This window comes from Haematobia irritans, chromosome 1 (assembly GCF_050003625.1).
Source record: "Haematobia irritans isolate KBUSLIRL chromosome 1, ASM5000362v1, whole genome shotgun sequence".
NCBI lineage: Eukaryota > Metazoa > Arthropoda > Insecta > Diptera > Muscidae > Haematobia > Haematobia irritans.
Window position 1 is genome coordinate 255,295,098 of NC_134397.1, and position 20,440 is coordinate 255,315,537.

Sequence of the window (20,440 nt, forward strand, 5' to 3'; positions counted from 1 at the left end):
GGACTAAATTTTTCCATAAAAATAAAATGTTGACAACATTTTCTATAGAAATAAAATTTTGACAAAATTTTCTATAGAAAGAAAATTTTGACAAAATTTTTCTATAGAAATAAAATTTTGACAAAATTTTCTATAGAAATAAAATTTTGACAAAATTTTCTATAGAAATAAAATTTTGACTCAATTTTCTATAGAAATAAAATTTTAAAAAAATTTTCTATAGAAATAAAATTTTGACAAATAAATAAGAAATAAAATTTTAAAAAAAATTCTACAGAAATAATATTTTGACAAAATTTTCTATTGAAATAAAATTTTGACACCATTTTCTATAGAAATAAAATTTTTACAACATTTCATATAGAAATAAAATTTTGACAACATTTTCTATAGAAATAAAATTTTGACTAAATTTTTCCATAAAAATAAAATGTTGACAAAAATTTTCTATAGAAATAAAATTTTGACAAAATTTTCTATAGAAATAAAATTTTGACAAAATTTTCTATAGAAAGAAAATTTTGACAAAATTTTTCTATAGAAATAAAATTTTGACAAAATTTTCTATAGAAATAAAATGTTGGCAAAATTTTCTATAGAAATAAAATTTTGACAAAATTTTCTGTAGAACTAAAATTTCGACTAAATTTTTCTATACAAATAAAATTTTGAGTAAATTTTCTATAGAAATAAAATTTTGACTTAATTTTATTTCTAAAGAAATAAAATTTTGACAAATTCGTTATTTTATCACATACCATTTCAACAACTAGATCCGTTATAGTAGCCAATAATTTTGACAATTGTTTTGTAAGTAAATAAATCATACGTGCAGTATATTTCCCAGAGGCAATTAGGTTAGGTTAGGTTAGGTTAGGTGGCAGCCCGATGTACGAGGCTCACTTAGACTATTCAGTCCATTGTGATACCACATTGGTGAACTTCTCTCTTATCACTGAGTGCTGCCGATTCCATGTTAAGCTCAATGACAAGGGACCTCCTTTTTATAGACGAGTCCGAACGGCGTTCCACATTGCAGTGAAACCACTTAGAGAAGCTTTGAAACCCTTAGAAATGTCACCAGCATTACTGAGGTGGGATAATCCACCACTGAAATACTTTTTGGTGTTCGGTCGAAGCAGGAATCGAAGCCACGACCTTGTGTATGCAAGGCGGGCATGGTAACCATTGCACCACGGTGGCTCCCTCCCAGAGGCAATTAGAAGTGTAGTATAAAAAATAAATATTTTTATTAGTTGAATTGATTTAAAAGCTTTAAATGGGCTGATGGTATATTACTACTAGATGGCGTTTCTGCTAATTTTAGCAAAGAGAAAAAAATCCATTTTCATGTTACAATAAGTTGGTAAAATAAATTCTTATGTTAAATTGACTGTTCCTTTATTGTTTTTGTGTTGTTTTATAGAACATTTTTTGTAATAACAACTAATGAAAGTGTAAAGTCGGGCGGGGCCGACTATATTATACCCTGCACAACTTTGTAGATCAAAATTTTCGATACCATATCACATCCGTCAAATGTGTTGGGGGCTATATATAAAGGTTTGTCCCAAATACATACGTTTAAATATCACTCGATTTGGACAGAATTTGATAGACTTTTACAAAATTAAGTTGGCTAATGCACTAGGGTGGAACACAATTTTAGTAAACAAATATGGGAAATATTTAAATCTGAAGCAATTTTAAGGAAACTTCGCAAAAGTTTATTTATGATTTATCGCTAGATATATATGATTAGAAGCTTAGGAAAATGAGAGTCATATTTACAAGTTTTCTACTAAGCAGTGGCGATTTAACAAGGAAAATGTTGGTATTTTGACCATTTTTGTCGAAATCAGAAAAACATATATATGGGAGCTATATCTAAATCTGAACCGATTTCAATCAAATTTGGCACACATGACTATATTACTAATTTTACTCCTAGTGGAAAATTTCAACCAAATTGGGCCAAAACGCTGGCTTATGGGCCATATAAGTCAATATCGGGCGAAAAATATTTATGGAAGCTATATCTAAATCTGAACCGATTTCAATCAAATTTGGCACACATGACTATACTACCAATTGTACTCCTTTTGCAAAATTTCAATCTAATCGGGATAAAACTCTGGCTCCTGGGTCCATATAAGTGCATATAGGGCGAAAGATATATATGGGAGCTATATCTAAATCTGAATCGATTACAATCAAATTTTGCACACTTGACTATACTACTAATTGTACTCCTAGTGCAAAATTTCAACCAAATTCGATCAAAAAGCTAGCTTCTGGGGCCATATAAGTCCATATCGGACGAAAGATATATATGGGAGCTATATCTAAATCTGAGCCGATTTCAATCAAATATTGCACACTTCACTATATGACTAAGGGTTATGTTTGTACAAAATATCAAGCAAATCGGTATAAAACTCTGGCTGCTGGGTCCATACTAGTGCATATCGGGCGAAAGATATATATGGGAGCTATATCTAAATCTGAACCGATTTCTTCCAAAGTCAATAGGGTTATATTCTGACCCAAATTAGGAACATGAGCCAAATTTGAAGGCGATTGGACTTAAATTGCGACCTACCTGAGCATTATTGCCAAAGACACCATGTGTCTATCTCGTCTCCTTCTGGGTTTTACAAACATATGCACTAACTTCAACAGTGTTCAACAGTATGGCGCCGGGTATAAAAATACCTCACTAATGTAAGCTAATTTTTGTTATCGTTATGCGACATTTTTTTTTGAATATGCGACTTTTTCAAAATTTCCAACGGTAGCGGGGTATAAAAATGTGTTCACAGACAGACGGACGGACGGAGAGACAAACAGACGGACCGACGGCCATGGCTACATAGACTCAGGGGCCGGCTCTGAGTAATATTGCCAACGACACCATGTGTCTATCTCGTCTCTTTCTGGATATTCCAAAAATATGCCCTAACTTATAATACCCAATTCCACAGTGTAGTGCAGGGTATAATAAAAGGAATTAACTATTTGGGCTTAAAAATCGATTATTTTGATTATGTACTCCTGGCTGAAAACAAATAATTTAAATTTTCTAGTTCTGTAAAAGCTGCTTAAATAATTTTTTTCTTCTTATACTTTAAGGTTGTTAAACCACCTGGTTGGCAATGCTGTAATGGTCATGTTCTCTGCAATAACTGCCGCAGTCGCTCAGAAAAATGTCCAGTCTGTCGAGTGCCTCTGGGACCACGTGGTAGATGTTTACTCTCGGATAAATTGTTTACACTGCTGGCGGACAGTTTTCCCTGTGATGGTGGTAAGTGTTGGTGGGAGCCGTTTTTTAATTCAATTTCAGTAACAATGAAATGTAAGCGGTCTGTTATAAGTGATTATTTTAATTAAAGCATATACAAAGGGTTTTGCAAGAAGAAATGTGAAACTTTCCCATTGGAGACGTATTTTTTTCCCTATAGACAATTTTGTCAAAATTTTATTTGTATAGAAAAATTTTGTTAGAATTTTATTTCTAACGAAATTTTGTCAAAATTGTATTTCTATAGAAAATTTGTTCAAAATTATATTTCTGTGGAAATTTTGTCGAAATTTTATTTCTATAGAAAATTTTGTTAAAATTGTATTTCTATAACATAGAAATACGTAACCAAAATTTTATTTCTATAGAAAATTTTGTCAAAATTTTATTTCTATAGAAAATTTTGTCAAAATTTTATTTCTATAGAAAATTTTGTCAAAACAAACAAAATTTTATTTCTACAGAGAAAAGTTTGTTAAAATTTTATTTCTTTAGAAATTTTTGTCAACATTTTATATCTATAGAAAATTTTGTAAAAAAAGACATATATTAATACAACAATGACAAAATTAAAAACAAGATTGTCTTCACATAAATCGGATTTAAAAACAACAGACAAGCCAATGGAACAAAAAACAGCACTTGCGGCCCACTGTACCTTGACTGGCCACAAACCTAACTTAAACGACGTAGAAATCCTAAGCAAGGAAAACAACTACAGACGAAGATATACTCTGGAGATGTTACACATCATTAACTCTCCAATTAACGAGAGAATAAATTATAAGAAAGATATTGAGAACTGCACGAGAATATATCGGCATACGATACAAAAACACAAGAGAAAGTAATCACCAGTAGAAAAACAGACAGCGAAGTAACTAGACAGCGGAGAAAATGTAAAGTACAATAGATAGTTTGATTTTATTTTGTGAATTTTGTAATTAATTTTTGTACAATTTTGTAATTTGTAGCCTTGAAAACGGTCCTGACGAAGTCAACCGAATATCGGAAAATAAAAAAAAACAAGAAACCAACAATTTCAGGTTTAATGTATAGACTTATAGCCGAGATTATGAGATAAAAAATCATAAAAATTAAAATAAAAAGGTCAACAATATCAACAACAAAATTTTATTTCCATAGAAAATTTAGTCAAAATTTTATTTCTATAGAAAATTTAGTCAAATTTTATTTCTATAGAAATTTTTGTCAAAATTTTATTTCTATAGAAAACTTTATCAAAATTGTATTTCTACCGAGATTTTTTTTTTTAAATTTTGCTTCTATAGACAATTTTGTTAAAATTGTATTTCTATAGAAAATGTAGACAAAATTTTATTTCTTTACAAAGTTTTGTCAAAATTTTATTACCATCGAAAATTTCATCAATATTTTATTTGTATAGAAAAGTTTGGCAAAATTTTATGTGTATTGAAAATTTTTGTCAAAATTTTATTTCTATAGAGAATTTTGTCAACATTTTATTTCTGTAGAAAATTTTGTCAAAATTTAAGCTGAAATCAAAAATAACAATAATGAATGAAGAATAAACCAACAATAACAAAACAAAACGAATGAAGTAAGAGGAGACACGCTCAAAATAAACCCAACTGCACTCAAATCGATGATTTGAAATTGGCAAAGGAAAAGAGAAATGTTTGTAAAAAGATTTATTTCGGCAAAAGCCGACAATCATAAACCTTTTTTTCGGAAGGTTCAAGTGTGGTTCACTTTGGGTTTAGTTAACTACCAGAATTTATTCTGATAATTGTTTGATAGTTTTGCTGCTAGTAGAGGATGCTGATGTGGATTGTGGTAATTCCGAAACGTGCGTCCATCCAATCAGCTTGCAGTCTATAGGGTTTTGGCCAAATAAATTTGACAAACATTCTTTTCCTCTGTTGGTTAAACTACTCTCGTAGTTTAATCAACGTAATGGTTTTAAAGCTGAGATCAAACCAACAACACCAAAAAATATTATTTCTATAGAAAATTTTGTCAAAATTTTATTTCTATAGAAAATCTTGTAAATTTTTTTTCTATAGAAATTTTTGTCAGAATTTTATTTCTATAGAAACTTTTGTCAAAATTTTATTCCTATAGACAACTTTATCAAGATTTTATTTCTATAGAAAATTTTGTAAAATTTTATTTCTATAGAAATTTTTGTCAACATTTTATTTTTATAGGAAATTTTTCTCAAAATTAGAAAATTTGTTTAAAATTTTATTTCTATAGAAAATTTTGGCCAAAATTATATTTCTATAGAAAATTTGGCCAAAATTATATTTCTATAGAAAATTGTGCAAAATTTTGCTTTTATAGAAAATTTTATTTCTATCTAAAGTTTGGTGGCAATTTTATTTCTATAGAAAATTTTGTCAAAATTTTTATAGAAGTAATATTTTACACAATTGTCTATAGAAATTATATTGCGACAAAATTTTCGATAGAAATAAAATTTTGAAACATTTTTCTACAGAAATAAAATTTTGACAAAATTTTCTATAGATATAAAATTTTGACAAAATTTTCTATAGACATAAAATTTTGACAAAATTTTTTATAGAAATAAATTTTTTTATAACATTTTCTACAGAAATAAAATTTTCTATAGAAATAAAATTTTGAAACATTTTTCTATAGAAATAAAATTTTGACAAAATTTTCTATAGAAATCAAATTTTCTATAGAAATAAAATTTTGAAAAAATTTTCTATAGAAATAAATTTTTGACAAAATTTTGTATAGAAATAAAATGTTGACAAAATTTTCTATAAAAACAAAATTTTGCACAATTTTCTATAGAAATATAATTTGGCCAAATTTTCTATAGAAATAAAATTTTGAACAAATTTTCTAATTTTGATAAAATTTCCTATACAAAATTTTCTATATTTTGTCAAAATTTTATTCCTATAGAAAATTTTATCAAAATTTTATTTCTATAGAAAAATTTTTAAAATTTTATTTCTATAGAAAATCTTGTAAAATTTTATTCCTATAGGAAATTTAGTCAAAATTTTATTCTATAGACAATTTTATCAAGATTTTATTTCTATAGAAAACTTTATAAAATTTTATTTCTATAGAAAATTTGGTCAACATTTTATTTTTATAAAAATAAAATTCTTGCACAACTTTATTTCTATAGAAAATTTTGTTGAAATTTTATTTCTATAGAATTTGTTTCAAAATTTTATTCCTCTAGAAAATTTGGTCAAAGTTTTATTTCTGTAGAACATTTTATTACTATTTTATTTATATAGAAAATATTGTGAAAATTGTATTTCTATGGAAATTTTTGTAAAACTTTTTTTATAGAAAATTTTGTCAAAATTTTTATAGAAATAATATTTTACACACTTTTCTATAGAAATTGGATTGCGACAAAATGTTCGATAGAAATAAAATTTTTACTATATTTTCTATAGAAATAAAATATTGACAAAATTTTCTACAAAAATAAAATTTTGACAAAAATTTTCTATAGACATAAAATTTTGACCACATTTTTTATAGAAATACATTTTTTTATAACATTTTTTACAGAAATAAAATTTTCTATAGAAATAATTTTTTTTCCGTTTTGTTTGTTATTGTTGGCTTCTCTTCAATCGTTATTGTTGTTTTTTTGTTTTTTGATCTCAGCTTAAAGCCATGCATTGACTAAACTACAAGTGTAGCTTAACCAACAGAGGAAAAGTATGCTTGTCAAATTTATTTGGGCAAAGCCCTATAGACTGCAAGATGGTTGGATGTACAGCTGTTTCGGAATTACCACATTCCTCATCAGCATCCTCTACTTGCAGCAAAACTATCAACCAATTATCAGAATAAATTCGGGTAATTCACTCAACCCAACGTGAACTACACTTGAACCTCCCGAACCATCTTGCAGTCTATAGGGCTTTGCCCAAATAAATTTGACAAGCATACTTTTCCTCTGTTGGTTAAGCTACACTTGTAGTTTAGTCAATGCATGGCTTTAAGCTGAGATCAAAAAACAAGAAATAAAATTTTGACAAAATTTTTTATAGAAGTACAATTTTTTATAAAATTTTCTACAGAAATAATTTTATTTATAAAATTCTCTACAGAAATAAAATTTTGAAAAATTTTTCTATAGAAATAAAATTTTAACACATTTTCTATAGATATCAAATTTTCTATAGAAATAAAATTTTGACAAAATTTTGTATAGAAATAAAATTTTGACATAATTTTGTATAAAAACAAAATTTTGCACAATTTTCTATAGAAATATAATTTGGCCAAATTTTCTATAGAAATAAAATTTTGAACCAATTTTATAAATTTGGTAAAATATCCTATAAAAAAAAAATTTTGACAAAATTTTCTATAAAAATTAAAGTTTGACAAAAATTTTCATAGAAATACAATTTTAGCAATATTTTCTATATAAATAAAATAGTAATAAAATGTTCTAACGAATAAATTTTTTTTTGTTAATCTATAGAAATAAAATTTTAACAAAATTTTTTATACAATTTTGAAAATTTTTTCTTTAGAAATAAAATTTTGACAAATGTTTCTTATAGAAATAAAATATCGACAAATTTTTCTATACGAATAATATTTTGACAAAATTTTCTATCTAACAAAAATTTTGACAAAATTTTCTATGCAACTAAAATTTTGACAATATTTTCTATACAAATAAAATTTTTCACAATTTTCTATATAGATATAATTTTGGCCAAATTTTCTATAGAAATAAAATTGTGAACAAATTTTCTAATTTTGATAAAATTTCCTATAAAAACAAAATTTTGACAAAATTTTCTATAAAAATAAAAGTTTGACAAAAATTTCCATAGAAATACAATTTTAACAATATTTCCTATTTTTTGTCAAAATATTATTTCTATAGAAAATATTGTGAACATTTTATTTCTATGGAACATTTTGTCAATTTTTTTCTATAGAAAATTTTGTTAAAATTTTATTTCTATAGAAAATTTTGTTAAAATTTATCGAAAAATTTTTCCAAATATCATTTCTATTGAAAATTTTATTTCTATAGAAAAATGTTGTCAATATTTTTATTTCTATAGAAAATTTTGTCAATTTTTTTCCTATAGAAGATTGTATAAAATATTTATTTTTATAGAAACTTGTCTCAAAATCTTATGTCTATATAATTTTTTTTCAAAATTTTATTTCTATAGAAAATTTGGACAAAATTTTCTTTCTTTAGAAAAAAATTTCATTTCATTTCTGTAGACAATTTTGTCAAAACTGTATTGCTATAGAAAATTTTGTGAACATTTTATTTCTATAGATAATTTTGTGAAAATTGTATTTTTATAGAACTACAATCCAAAATCTTTGGAACCGCGCATGTTTTTTTTAAGCGTAGTTACATCATAGTTTTCAATGGATATTATTTTGAATATATAAAATCAGTCTTAATCAATTTTCGATAGACGTCAAAGGAACCATTCTTCATTAATGATTTTTCGATTGACAAGGATATGTGTTTTATTTTGTTTCATTACCAAAAGGAACCCAATGGAAACTGGATCCATGTTAGAAATGTCACTGTTCCATCTCTAATGTCCTTAAGGAGTTCCATGACACTGAAGTACATCTTCGTGTAACATCGTGCTATGTTGTTTTGTTAGCACTGTCAATGCCAGTGTCAACGACTTTGACATCACCATCATTATAACCGGAGAAGCATCTTACCTGTAACTAACCTTTGATAGATTTCCCTATATTCAATGTTAGCTACCTTTATCCTCAGCCTTTTTTATTTTTCTTGTTTTTTTTTTTGCGTAAAACATAACTTTTTACGCTCATGTACAATGGTCGATATTTTCAGCGCGTAATTTGAAGTAGGAAAAAAAACGGAGTCGTTAGCAAAGACTAACCTGGTTGGCTTTTTGGTTCCTTTGTGAATCAATGTTGTAAAACATCTAGATGAACATGGCACACCACCCAACAACTTCAGCCACCCCAGACAACAACATCATGAACAATGATTTTGTGAAAAATGGCAAAAAGTTGTTTTACTTGCTAAAGTTTTACGACACAAAAATTACTTACAAGTTGTAAATAAGAAATTTTAATGAAAAAAAGATTCATTTTTTTCCAAAAGGAATGTCAAACTTCAATTTTCTTTTTTAGATGATGAATAGCTCACAATAACCTGGCGATATACTTTAATGGACCAAGGATTGCTACAGTTAAAAAAGAAAGAATTTATGTCAAATTAACTTTAAGTTAAAATTTGCATAATATGAGAAAGCTTTTTTCTTTTTCTTTTTTTCTTTCAAAAAAAGAAAATAAAATTATAAACAAATAAAATTGTAACATTTGTAAATTTGAGCAAAAATGCGCCCATTTTCAATTTTGTATGGCACTTAAAACTACTTGTCATTGAGCTTAACATGGAATCGGGCAGCACTCAGTGATAAGAGCGAAGTTCACCAATGTGGTATCACAATGGACTGAATAGTCTAAGTGAGCCTGAAATATCGGGCTGCCACCTAACCTTATCTAACCTTACCTAAAACTATTTTGGCAATTTCGACTTTAATTTTTTTCCTTAAGAAATGAAATGAAAAATTGGATCTAATTTACACAAGTATATACGAAGTATATACGGTTAGGCCGAATTTTATGGACCCCCATCGTGACTTGGGTTGTGCTAACCGTTGCCGATGGCAAGGTATCTTATGTTAAATCCTCTTAACACTGTCTTCTAAATTGTATGTTAGTCCATATAAAATATTTCGGCAAAGACACTTTGAATATTGCTTTCCAAACAAGGTTGCCACTCGTGCCAAAAATAATCAATTTGAAGAAAATGTTACCACAAATCTTCCAAATTTAAGAATCCTAACTTGAAGATTGTGATCAAATTTTTGCAGGGACCGTAACGGTTATAAGTGCTATCAAAAAAGTTATTTTTTAATCGTTATTTTGTAAGTAAAACAAGTAAGGAAATTTTTTGGGAGCCACCGTGGTGCAATGGCTAGCATGCCCGCCTTGCACACCCAAGGTCGTGGGTTCGATTCCTGCTTCGACCGAACATCAAAAAGTTTTTCAGTGGTGGATTATCCCACCTCAGTAATGCTCGTGACATTTCTGAGGGTTTCAAAGCTTCTCTAAGTGGTTTCACTGTAATGTGGAACGCCGTTCGGAATCGGCTATAAAAAGGAGGTCCCTTGTCATTGAGCTCAACATGGAATCGGGCAGCACTCAGTGATAAGAGAGAAGGTCACCAATGTTATATCACAATGGACTGAATAGTCTAAGTGAGCCTGATACATCGGGCTGCCACCTAACCTAACCTAAGGAAAGTCTAAAGTCGGGCGGGGCCGACTATATTATACCCTGCACCACTTTGTAGATCTAAATTTTCGATACCATATCACATCCGTCAAATGTGTTGGGTGCTATATATAAAGGTTTGTCCCAAATACATACATTTAAATATCACTCGATCTGGAAGAATTGGATAGACTTCTGCAAAATCTATAGACTCAAAATTTAAGTCGGCTAATGCACTAGGGTGGAACACAATGTTAGTAAAAAACCAGTAAGGAAAGTCTAAAGTCGGGCGGGGCCGACTATATTATACCCTGCACCACTTTGTAGATCTAAATTTTCGATACCATATCACATCCGTCAAATGTGTTGGGGGCTATATATAAAGGTTTGTCCCAAATACATACATTTAAATATCACTCGATCTGGAAGAATTGGATAGACTTCTGCAAAATCTATAGACTCAAAATTTAAGTCGGCTAATGCACTAGGGTGGAACACAATGTTAGTAAAAAAATATGGGAAACGTTTAAATCTGAAGCAATTTTAAGGAAACTTCGAAAAAGTTTATTTATGATTTATCGCTCGATATATATGTATTAGAAGTTTAGGAAAATTAGAGTCATTTTTACAAGTTTTCGACTAAGCAGTGGTGATTTTACAAGGAAAATGTTGGTATTTTGCCCATTTTTGTCGAAATCGGAAAAACATATATATGGGAGCTATATCTAAATCTGAACCGATTTCAACCAAATTTGGCACGCATAGCTACAATGCTAATTATACTCCCTGTGCAAAATTTCAACTAAATCGGAGCAAAAAATTGGCCTCTGTGGTCATTTGAGTGTAAATCGGGCGAAAGCTATATATGGGAGCTATATCTAAATCTGAACCGATTTCAACCAAATTTGACACACATAGCTACAATGCTAATTCTACTCCCTGTGCAAAATTTCAACCAAATCGGAGCAAAAAATTGGCCTCTGTGGTCATTTGAGTGTAAATCGGGCGAAAGCTATATATGGGACCTATATCTAAATCTGAACCGATTTGGCTGATATTTTGCAAGTTTTTCGAGACTCATAAAATATTCCGATGTACGGAATTTGAGGAAGATCGGTTGATATACACGCCAATTATGACCAGATCGGTGAAAAATATATATGGCAGCTATATCTAAATCTGAACCGATTTTTTCCAAAATCAATAGGGATCGTCTTTGAGCCGAAACAGGACCCTGTACCGAATTTTAGGACAATCGGGCTAAAACTGCGAGCTGTACTTTGCACACAAAAATACATCAACAGAGAGACAGACAGACGGACAGACAGACAGACAGACAGACAGACAGACAGACGGACATCGCTAAATCGATTCAGAATTTAATTCTAAGACGATCGGTATACTAAACGATGGGTCTCAGACTTTTCCTTCTTGGCGTTACATACAAATGCACAAACTTATTATACCCTGTACCACAGTAGTGGTGAAGGGTATAACAAGTAAGTAAAGTCTAAAGTCGGGCGGGGCCGACTATATTATACCCTTCACCCCTATGTAGGCCAAAATTTGTGTTACCATCTCAACTACTTCACACTTGCTGGAAGCTATAGAAAGGAGACAATTTTTTTACTTCTACAAAATCTCTAGAATTAAAATTTAAATCGGCTAACGCTATCCAGTTAATTGGAGGAAACTTCCATTGAAAATGGGTCTAAAATGTGTAACAGTCTACCATATTTCCCCAACTCTGGTGTACGTATATATGGGAGCTATTTATAATCTGAACCGATTTTGACTAAATTTGACATGTATAGTTAGAATAATAATTCTGCGATCTGTGCGAAATTTCACGTAAATGGGAGTATAACTTTGGCCCCCCTGATCATATGAGTGCAAATCGGACGGAAGATATATATGGGAGCCATATCTAAATCTGAACCGATTTGGCTGATATTTTGCAAGTTTTTCGAGACTCATAAAATATTTTATGTACGGAATTTGAGAAAGATCGGTTGATATACACGCCAATTATGACCAGATCGGTGAAAAATATATATGGCAGCTATATCTAAATCTGAACCGATATTTTCCAAAATCAATAGGGATCGTCTTTGAGCCGAAACAGGATCCTATACCAAATTTTAGGGCAATCAGACTAAAACTGCGAGCTGTACGTTACATACAAATGCACAAAAGTGTATTTATGATTTATCGGTCGATAAATGTGTAATAGAGTAATAGAAAAATTTGAGTCTTTTTGATAAGTTTTCGACTTAGCAGTGGCGATTTGATAAGGAAAATGTAGGTATTTCGGCCAGTTTTGCCTAAATAAGAAAAACATATATGGAATCTATACCGAAATCTGAACCGATTGCAATCAAATTTCACATGCAAAGATACTATGTTGAATCTACTCCCTGTGCAAAATTTCACGTAAACGGGATAACAACTTTGACCTCTGTGGTCATATGACGAAAAATCGGGCGAAAGATATATACGGGAACTATATTAAAATCTGAACCGATTTCAACCAAAATAAACACGCATATGCAGAACCTTAATTCTACTGCCTGTGCAAAGTTTTAAGTTCAATTATACTCCCTCTGCAAAATTTCACGTAAATCAGAGTAGCACTTTTGCCTCTGCGGGCATATTAGTCCAAATCGGGCGAATCTGAACCGACTTCAACTAAATTTTGCACAATTAACGATACTATAAAACATACTCCTTGTGCAAAATTTCAAGCAACTCAGGGCAAAACTCTGGCTTTTGAGGCCTTATAAATCCAAATCGGACGAAAGATATATATGGGAGCTATATCTAAATCGGAGTTAAAAATTGGCCTCTGTGGTCATATGAGTGTAAATCGGGCGAAAGCTATATATGGGAGCTATATATAAATCTGAACCGATTTCAACCAAATTTGACACGCATAGCAATAATGCTAATTATTCTCCCTGTGCAAAATTTCAACTAAATCGGAGCAAAAAATTGGCCTAATTGGGTCTAAAATGTGTAACAGTCTACCATATTTCCCCAACTCTGGTGTACGTATATATGGGAGCTATATATAATCTGAACCGATTTTGACTAAATTTGACATGTATAGTTAGAATAATAATTCTGCGATCTGTGCGAAATTTCACGTAAATGGGAGTATAACTTTGGCCCCCCTGATCATATGAGTGCAAATCGGACGGAAGATATATATGGGAGCCATATCTAAATCTGGACCGATTTGGCTGAAATTTTGTAAGTTTTTCGAGACTCATAAAATATTCGGATGTACGGAATTTGAAGAAGATCGGTTGATATACACGCAAATTATGACCAGATCGGTGAAAAATATATATGGCAGCTATATCTCAATCTGAACCGATTTTTTCCAAAATCAATAGGGATCGTCTTTGAGCCGAAACAGGACCCTATACCAAATTTTAGGACAATCGGACTAAAACTGCGAGCTGTACTTTGCACACAAAAATACACCAACAGACAGACAGACAGACGGACGGACAGACAGACAGACGGACATCGCTAAATCGACTCAGAATTTAATTCTAAGCCGATCCGTATACTAAAAGGTTGGTCTATTATTACTCCTTCTTGGCGTTACATACAAATGCACACACTTATTATACCCTGTACCACAGTAGTGGTGAAGGGTATAAAAAGCGATTTGGGAACACTGTGCGATGTACAGATGTGGCTCTGTGGGTTTTTGGTCTATTACCAGCGAAACGCAGCCTAAGTACCAGCCTTACTCTCCAAAATGCTTCCGGCGCCAAAGTCCAACTCATTGAAATTCGGATATTTTGGTGGCCATTGTGCGGTAGAAATGAATCAAAGATCCTTCTTTTTAAGCCATTCCTGGTTAATGCGTGCTGAGTGCCATAGTGCTAAGACCGTGGTTTGCGGCCAAAATATTAGTTTGGCCAGGGTTTCAATATAGTCTTATAACGCTTCAAAAGAACTTCTTGTGATGTTAAAATTATGGCCATCTCTAGAAAAGCATTTTTGGAAAGTAGTGGCTGTGGAACGACTTCCTTTTTGGGGGGGAAATCTAATACCGTTGGTGCAATTGTAACGTGACAAAATTGACTTAGTCCATTTTGCCTGACATTATTAACGCTACCTATGTCACCCAACAATCAAGCAACCAACACAACGCACACACATGACCCATCACTAGCTCATATGATCAACCGCTTAGTAGTGTTGTAAATTTTGATTACTTTTGACTACTCGTTACTACTCGTTACTTTTGAATTGAGTACTCGTTACTACTCGTTACTTTTATAAAAAAAATTAAAAAAAGACATTGTGGGCACTTTTTAATAATATCTTCCTCTTTTTATACCCTCCACCATAGGATGGGGGTATATTAACTTTGTCATTCCGTTTGTAACACATCGAAATATTGCTCTAAGACCCCATAAAGTATATATATTCTGGGTCGTGGTGAAATTCTGAGTCGATCTAAGCATGTCCGTCCGTCCGTCCGTCTGTCCGGCTGTCCGTCCGTCTGTGGAAATCACGCTAACTTCCGAACGAAACAAGATATCGACTTGAAACTTGGCACAAGTAGTTGTTATTGATGTAGGTCGGATGGTATTGAAAATCGGCCATATCGGACCACGTTTACGTATAGCCCCCATATAAACCGATCCCCCAATTTGGCTTGGGGAGCCTCCCGGAGCAGCAACATTCGTCCGATCCGGTTGAAATTTGGTACCTGATGTTAGTATACGGCCTTTAACAACCATGCAAAAATTGGTCCATATCGGTCCATAATTATATATAGCTCCCATATAAACCGATCCCCAGATTTGACCTCCGGAGCCTCTTGGAGGAGCAAAATTCATCCGATCCAGTTGAAATTTAGTACGTGGTCTTAGTATACGGTCTCTAATACCCATGCAAAAATTGGTCCATGTCGGTCCATAATTATATATAGCCCCCATATAAACCGATCCCCAGATTTGACCTCCGGAGCCTCTTGGAGGGGAAAAATTCATCCGATCCGGTTGAAATGTGGTACCTGATGTTAGTATACGGTCTCTAACAACCATGCAAAAATTGGTCCATATCGGTCCATAATTATATATAGCCCCCATATAAACCGATCCCCAGATTTGACCTCCGGAGCCTCTTGGAGGGGCAAAATTCATCCGATCCTGTTGAAATTTGGTACCTGATGTTAGTATACGGCCTCTAACAACCGTGCAAAAATTGGTCCATATCGGTTCATAATTATATATAGCTCCCATATAAACCGATCCCCAGATTTGAACTCCGGAGCCTCTTGGAGGAGCAAAATTCATCCGACCCAATTGAAATTTAGTACGTGGTGTTAGTATATAGTCTCTAACAACCATGCAAAAATTGGTCCATATCGGTTCATAATTATATATAGCTCCCATATAAACCGATCCCCAGATTTGACCTCAGGAGCCTCTTGGAGGAGCGAAATTCATCCGATCCAGTTGAAATTTGGTACATGGTGTTAGTATATGGTATCTAACAACCATGCAAAAATTGGTCCATATCGGTCCATAATTATATATAGCAAAAGTCATCCGATGCGGTTGAAATTTGGTACATTTTGTCAATATATGGCCTCTAACAGCCATGTAAAAATTGGTCAATATCGGTCTTTAGTTATATATAGCCGATGACTTATTACACAAAAATTGGTCCATATCGCCAAAAATAATCTACCTAAACTTTATTTCCATAGAAAATTTTCTCAAATTTTATTACTATAGAAAGTTGTGTCAAAATTTCATTTCTATAGAAAGTTTTGTCAAAGGTTTATTTCTATAGAAATGTTTGTCAAAATTTTATTTCCATAGAAAGTTTTGTCAAAATTTTATTTTTATAGAAAATTTTGTAAAAAATTTATTTCTGTAGAAAATTTTGTCAACATTTTATTTCTATACAAAATTTTGTCAACATTTTACTTCCATAGAAAATTTTGTCAACATTTTATTTCTATAGAAAATTTTGTCAAGTTTTTATTTCTATAGAAAATTTTGTCAACATTTTATTTCTATAGAAAATTTTGTCAAGTTTTCATTTCTATAGAAAATTTTGTCAAACTATATTATATACGTATTTAATCGGCCTTTTTTTGTTTAATATATACCCCGTATGGGCTAACTTACAATTTAGAAGACAGTGTTAAAAGTTTTACGATACCTTGCCATCGGCAAGTGTTATCGCAACCCAAGTAATTCGATTGTGGATGACAGCCTTTAGTAGAAGTTCCTACGCAATCCATGGTGGAGGGTACATAAGATTCGGCCTGGCCGAACTTACGGCCGTATATACTTGTTTAAATTTAAAAACAGTATAGAAAAGCAAATTACATTATCCAGTTTTATTCTAGTGTTATAAAATGTGGTGTTGTAGATATATGGGTCTCGTTAGAAAAAGATTTTCACCAATCATTCAAATTTTTAGAGCCAATTTCGTATTCACTATTTGGTATTTTTTCGTCAGGGTATATCTAAATGGCATTGTGTATTACTGATGCTTGCAATTTGCAAACTTTTTAAATCCACCATTGACAGTGGATGAAAATATTTAGCGATCATTTTTATCGTGAGACCCAATGTTGAAATTTTCCAAGGGTTTTTGAATAAGCTTGGGTACCTTCTCTGAAAACAATTGGATTGAACCAGCTGAAGTCAACGACATTATTATTCATACTATTCGCATGAGACGTGATCCATGTGATGCTTTAAATTATAGCTCCCACCTACACCCAATGCAATTTTTTTCAAATGCAAACGTTTTTAAGAATCAGATAAATTTTTCACTTTCTTCAAAGGTGAAGCCATATATCCTTTTCCTGTTATTTTAACTGATAAAACGTTTTTCGAAAACTTCAATTAATATTTTCCGCCAAACCGCCAACTTACTTACCGTCAGAAGAAAAAAACTGGCATTGAAGATATTGAGTACTCTTTTACTAGTAACGAGTACTCAAAAAATTAGTCAGTAACGAGTACTTGTAATCAAATACTCGTTACTTTCCCAACACTACCGCTTAGTGGATGTGAGTTGCTACATAGGAGTGATTTCTGGTGACAAAAATTAATTGTTTATTTCATGGAAGCAGTGACAATTCCTAGTCACTTGTATGCCTTACTTATATGGTGGACGTTTTGCTAACCAAAGCAGACTCGGATAGGCGACTGACTGAGACTTTGGACAAACACCGGCATCTACTGTATACTGCTAGGAGACCTAGGAGACACCCGCAGAGACCTTCGGGCCAACTGTTCCACAACAGAGACCTTCGGGCCTACTGTTCACCCACAGAGACCTTTTGGTCTACTGTTCACCCACAGAGACCTTTGGGTCTACTGTTCGGAAGATTTAGTGGGTCCTTACGGAGACCATGGAGGCGACTGAGCTTACCTCAGCCGACGAGAAAACCCCGTTAATAGAACTTTTTTACAGGTTATTATCTAAATTTTTAGTAAATTTTTAAATTTCTCCCTATGCTTAACCTCATTGTTTCCTTTTCTTATATTTTGTTTAGTTTTTTTTTTTCAACTAAATTTTCCTTTCATTGTGTAGCGTACTGTGAGAAAGTTTAATTTCTTTAATGGTATAATTTGTGGAGCAGCAATACTATTTCTTTTTTTGCCATTTCATTTTCTTTCCTTTCTGCCTATATAGAAAAATTCTCATTATTCTTTTCTTTGTGTTTCTTCTTTTTTTTGCGAATTTTTTCTATGGCATTTACATCTGGAACTATGTGGACCAAATAGTGCGCAGTAGTAACAAAGGAGGCTCACCCACAGACAGACGGAAATGTTCAACGGAATTTCATAATCAGCCAAAGATGGCCATTGTGTCCAATAAGTCAAAGCACCAACAACATCATCAGGACAATGAAGATGATGCGGACAAGGCCAAAGATCTAAAGAAAATGGAACAGGACAAGATTTTAAGCTCTTTGCGTATGGGTCGTAGAAGACGTACCAAATCGAAAAAAGAGGAAGGTCATACTGTGGAGGGACCCCATCAAGAGAATAAAAGGCCACACCATGGAAGCACACCGTTGCAAGAATGTGAAGAAGTTCCCAGGGCTGTTGTTAATGTGCAAATGAAGTCCACAGAAGGAATCATCAGCAACAGGAAGTCATCACAAGATTCTAGTAATGGTAGCTGTGTAACAGCAACCGTGGTAGTGCAAGTACCTGGCATTCTTTCCAAGAATAGTGATTCAAGTAAAAACATTCTGACTGAGAATGGTGATTTGATGGCTGGTCGTGATGCACCATCAACTCAATGCTATTGCAGGACATGTTTCCAGTCAGCTAAAGTTGCATTACCAGCAGGTCTCAGTTCCAATAAATTTTTATTACGAATCCAAGATGCAATTGTAGACGAGCAACGTTGTCGTCGTCCTCCTCCTCATCATCATCAGCAACTGTCAGGTCAAAGAGAAAATTATCAGTGCCCCACTGGGAAATTATGTTGCTTGCAACAAAACGTGATGCCCACCAATGCAGTAGATGTTGCCAACATGGGAAACCATCATCAGCAAATGACTAATAGCCAGTTGTCAACAAAACAAACAATGTCCTCCACCAACACCACCACTGCCACCACCACCACTGCCTCTATGAATAAAATTCTTCTCCAAAATGAATGGCAAGTACTGACCCATCTGACCCAGGATCATCAGATGGCTGTTAATCAGTATTATGCCGAGTTTGGCCAACGCATTACCATCCGAGAGGAGCAGATTCTACAAAACACTGTAATTTGCCTAAATCTGAAAGGTAGTGGATGCCATGGCCCCATAGAAAAATTCTTTGTGGCCTTTGTGCCCATGGCGATGAGTGAGAATATGGCTCACCCTTTGTCCATGGACACGAATATGTCCTCGAATACAAGCAAGGTTGCCGTTTTCATTTGGCACATGAATCCCTTGGCCAGTGTAACCGATGACCACAGCTCACTGGTTTCATCTTCCTCCTACCCCGTTGATGTTCACGATGATGAGGTCAGCAATTTTGATGCGATTATAGAAAATCCCAAAACGGGTATAAAATGGTTTGGTAGGGCTCATTGTTTAACCACTCCATGGTCTCAGATCTATCACAAGCAACATTTTCTTATTCACGAAGTGATGGAAGGTCATAAGCAAGAGGAAAATAGTAAAAGTGGTGATGGAGATTGCGATGGTGCTGCTGCATTTGTGATAGTCATCAAAGAGAAATCATAAAATCAACTCCAGAATGGTTTGGCCAGCATCACAACTACAAATCCCCTTCGGTGTCCTATGGAGAGACAAAAGCATTGCAAAACGTAAAGAGAAAAATTTATGAGGTGAAGACCTTAAAGAAGTCAAATTCCTAAGATGTTAACAATGGTGTGTGTGTGTGTTCATACATCTCCCTCTTTGTGCAGTTTTTCTTCGCCTTTGCATACGAACGATATTTAAAAAAGAGTTTTAAAAATAATTTAGATTTAAATCAATCGCTTTTATTTTAGTATTTTTTTATTTATTAAATAAATAATAAGTTAAATTTTTATACAAATCATATAATTTTCGTTTGTTCATTTTTTCACCGATTATTTTAAAATCTTTAAGAGAGAGAATAATAAGAATAAGAATTTAATAGAGAACAATAAGGTGGAGAATAATGAGAGAAACACGGAGTGTTAATATAGAGAGAAAATAAAGATCCCTCCTTTGGGTTTGACAGCCAGTGATGACAATTTAGCTATTTTATATCTAGACCTAGCCATTTTTGATCTTGACTTGTTAGGAAATTTTTGAATTTTGTAAGAGTTTTGCATTTAATA

At 32.3% G+C, this 20,440-nt stretch overlaps 1 protein-coding gene across 2 annotated transcripts in view; it reads left to right on the forward strand.

Annotated features, from left to right (window-relative positions):
* Nucleotides 1–20,180, forward strand: part of LOC142220780 (uncharacterized) — a 180,745-nt gene extending 160,565 nt beyond the window's left edge. For both annotated transcript variants that reach the window (XM_075290116.1, XM_075290125.1), the window contains exons 4-5: nucleotides 3,133–3,304; nucleotides 18,391–20,180. In XM_075290116.1, coding sequence (XP_075146231.1) covers nucleotides 3,133–3,304; nucleotides 18,391–19,856 — 1,638 coding nt within the window. In that variant the 3' untranslated portion in view covers nucleotides 19,857–20,180. The remainder of the gene's footprint in view (nucleotides 1–3,132; nucleotides 3,305–18,390) is intronic.
* The last annotated feature ends 260 nt before the right edge of the window (nucleotides 20,181–20,440 follow it).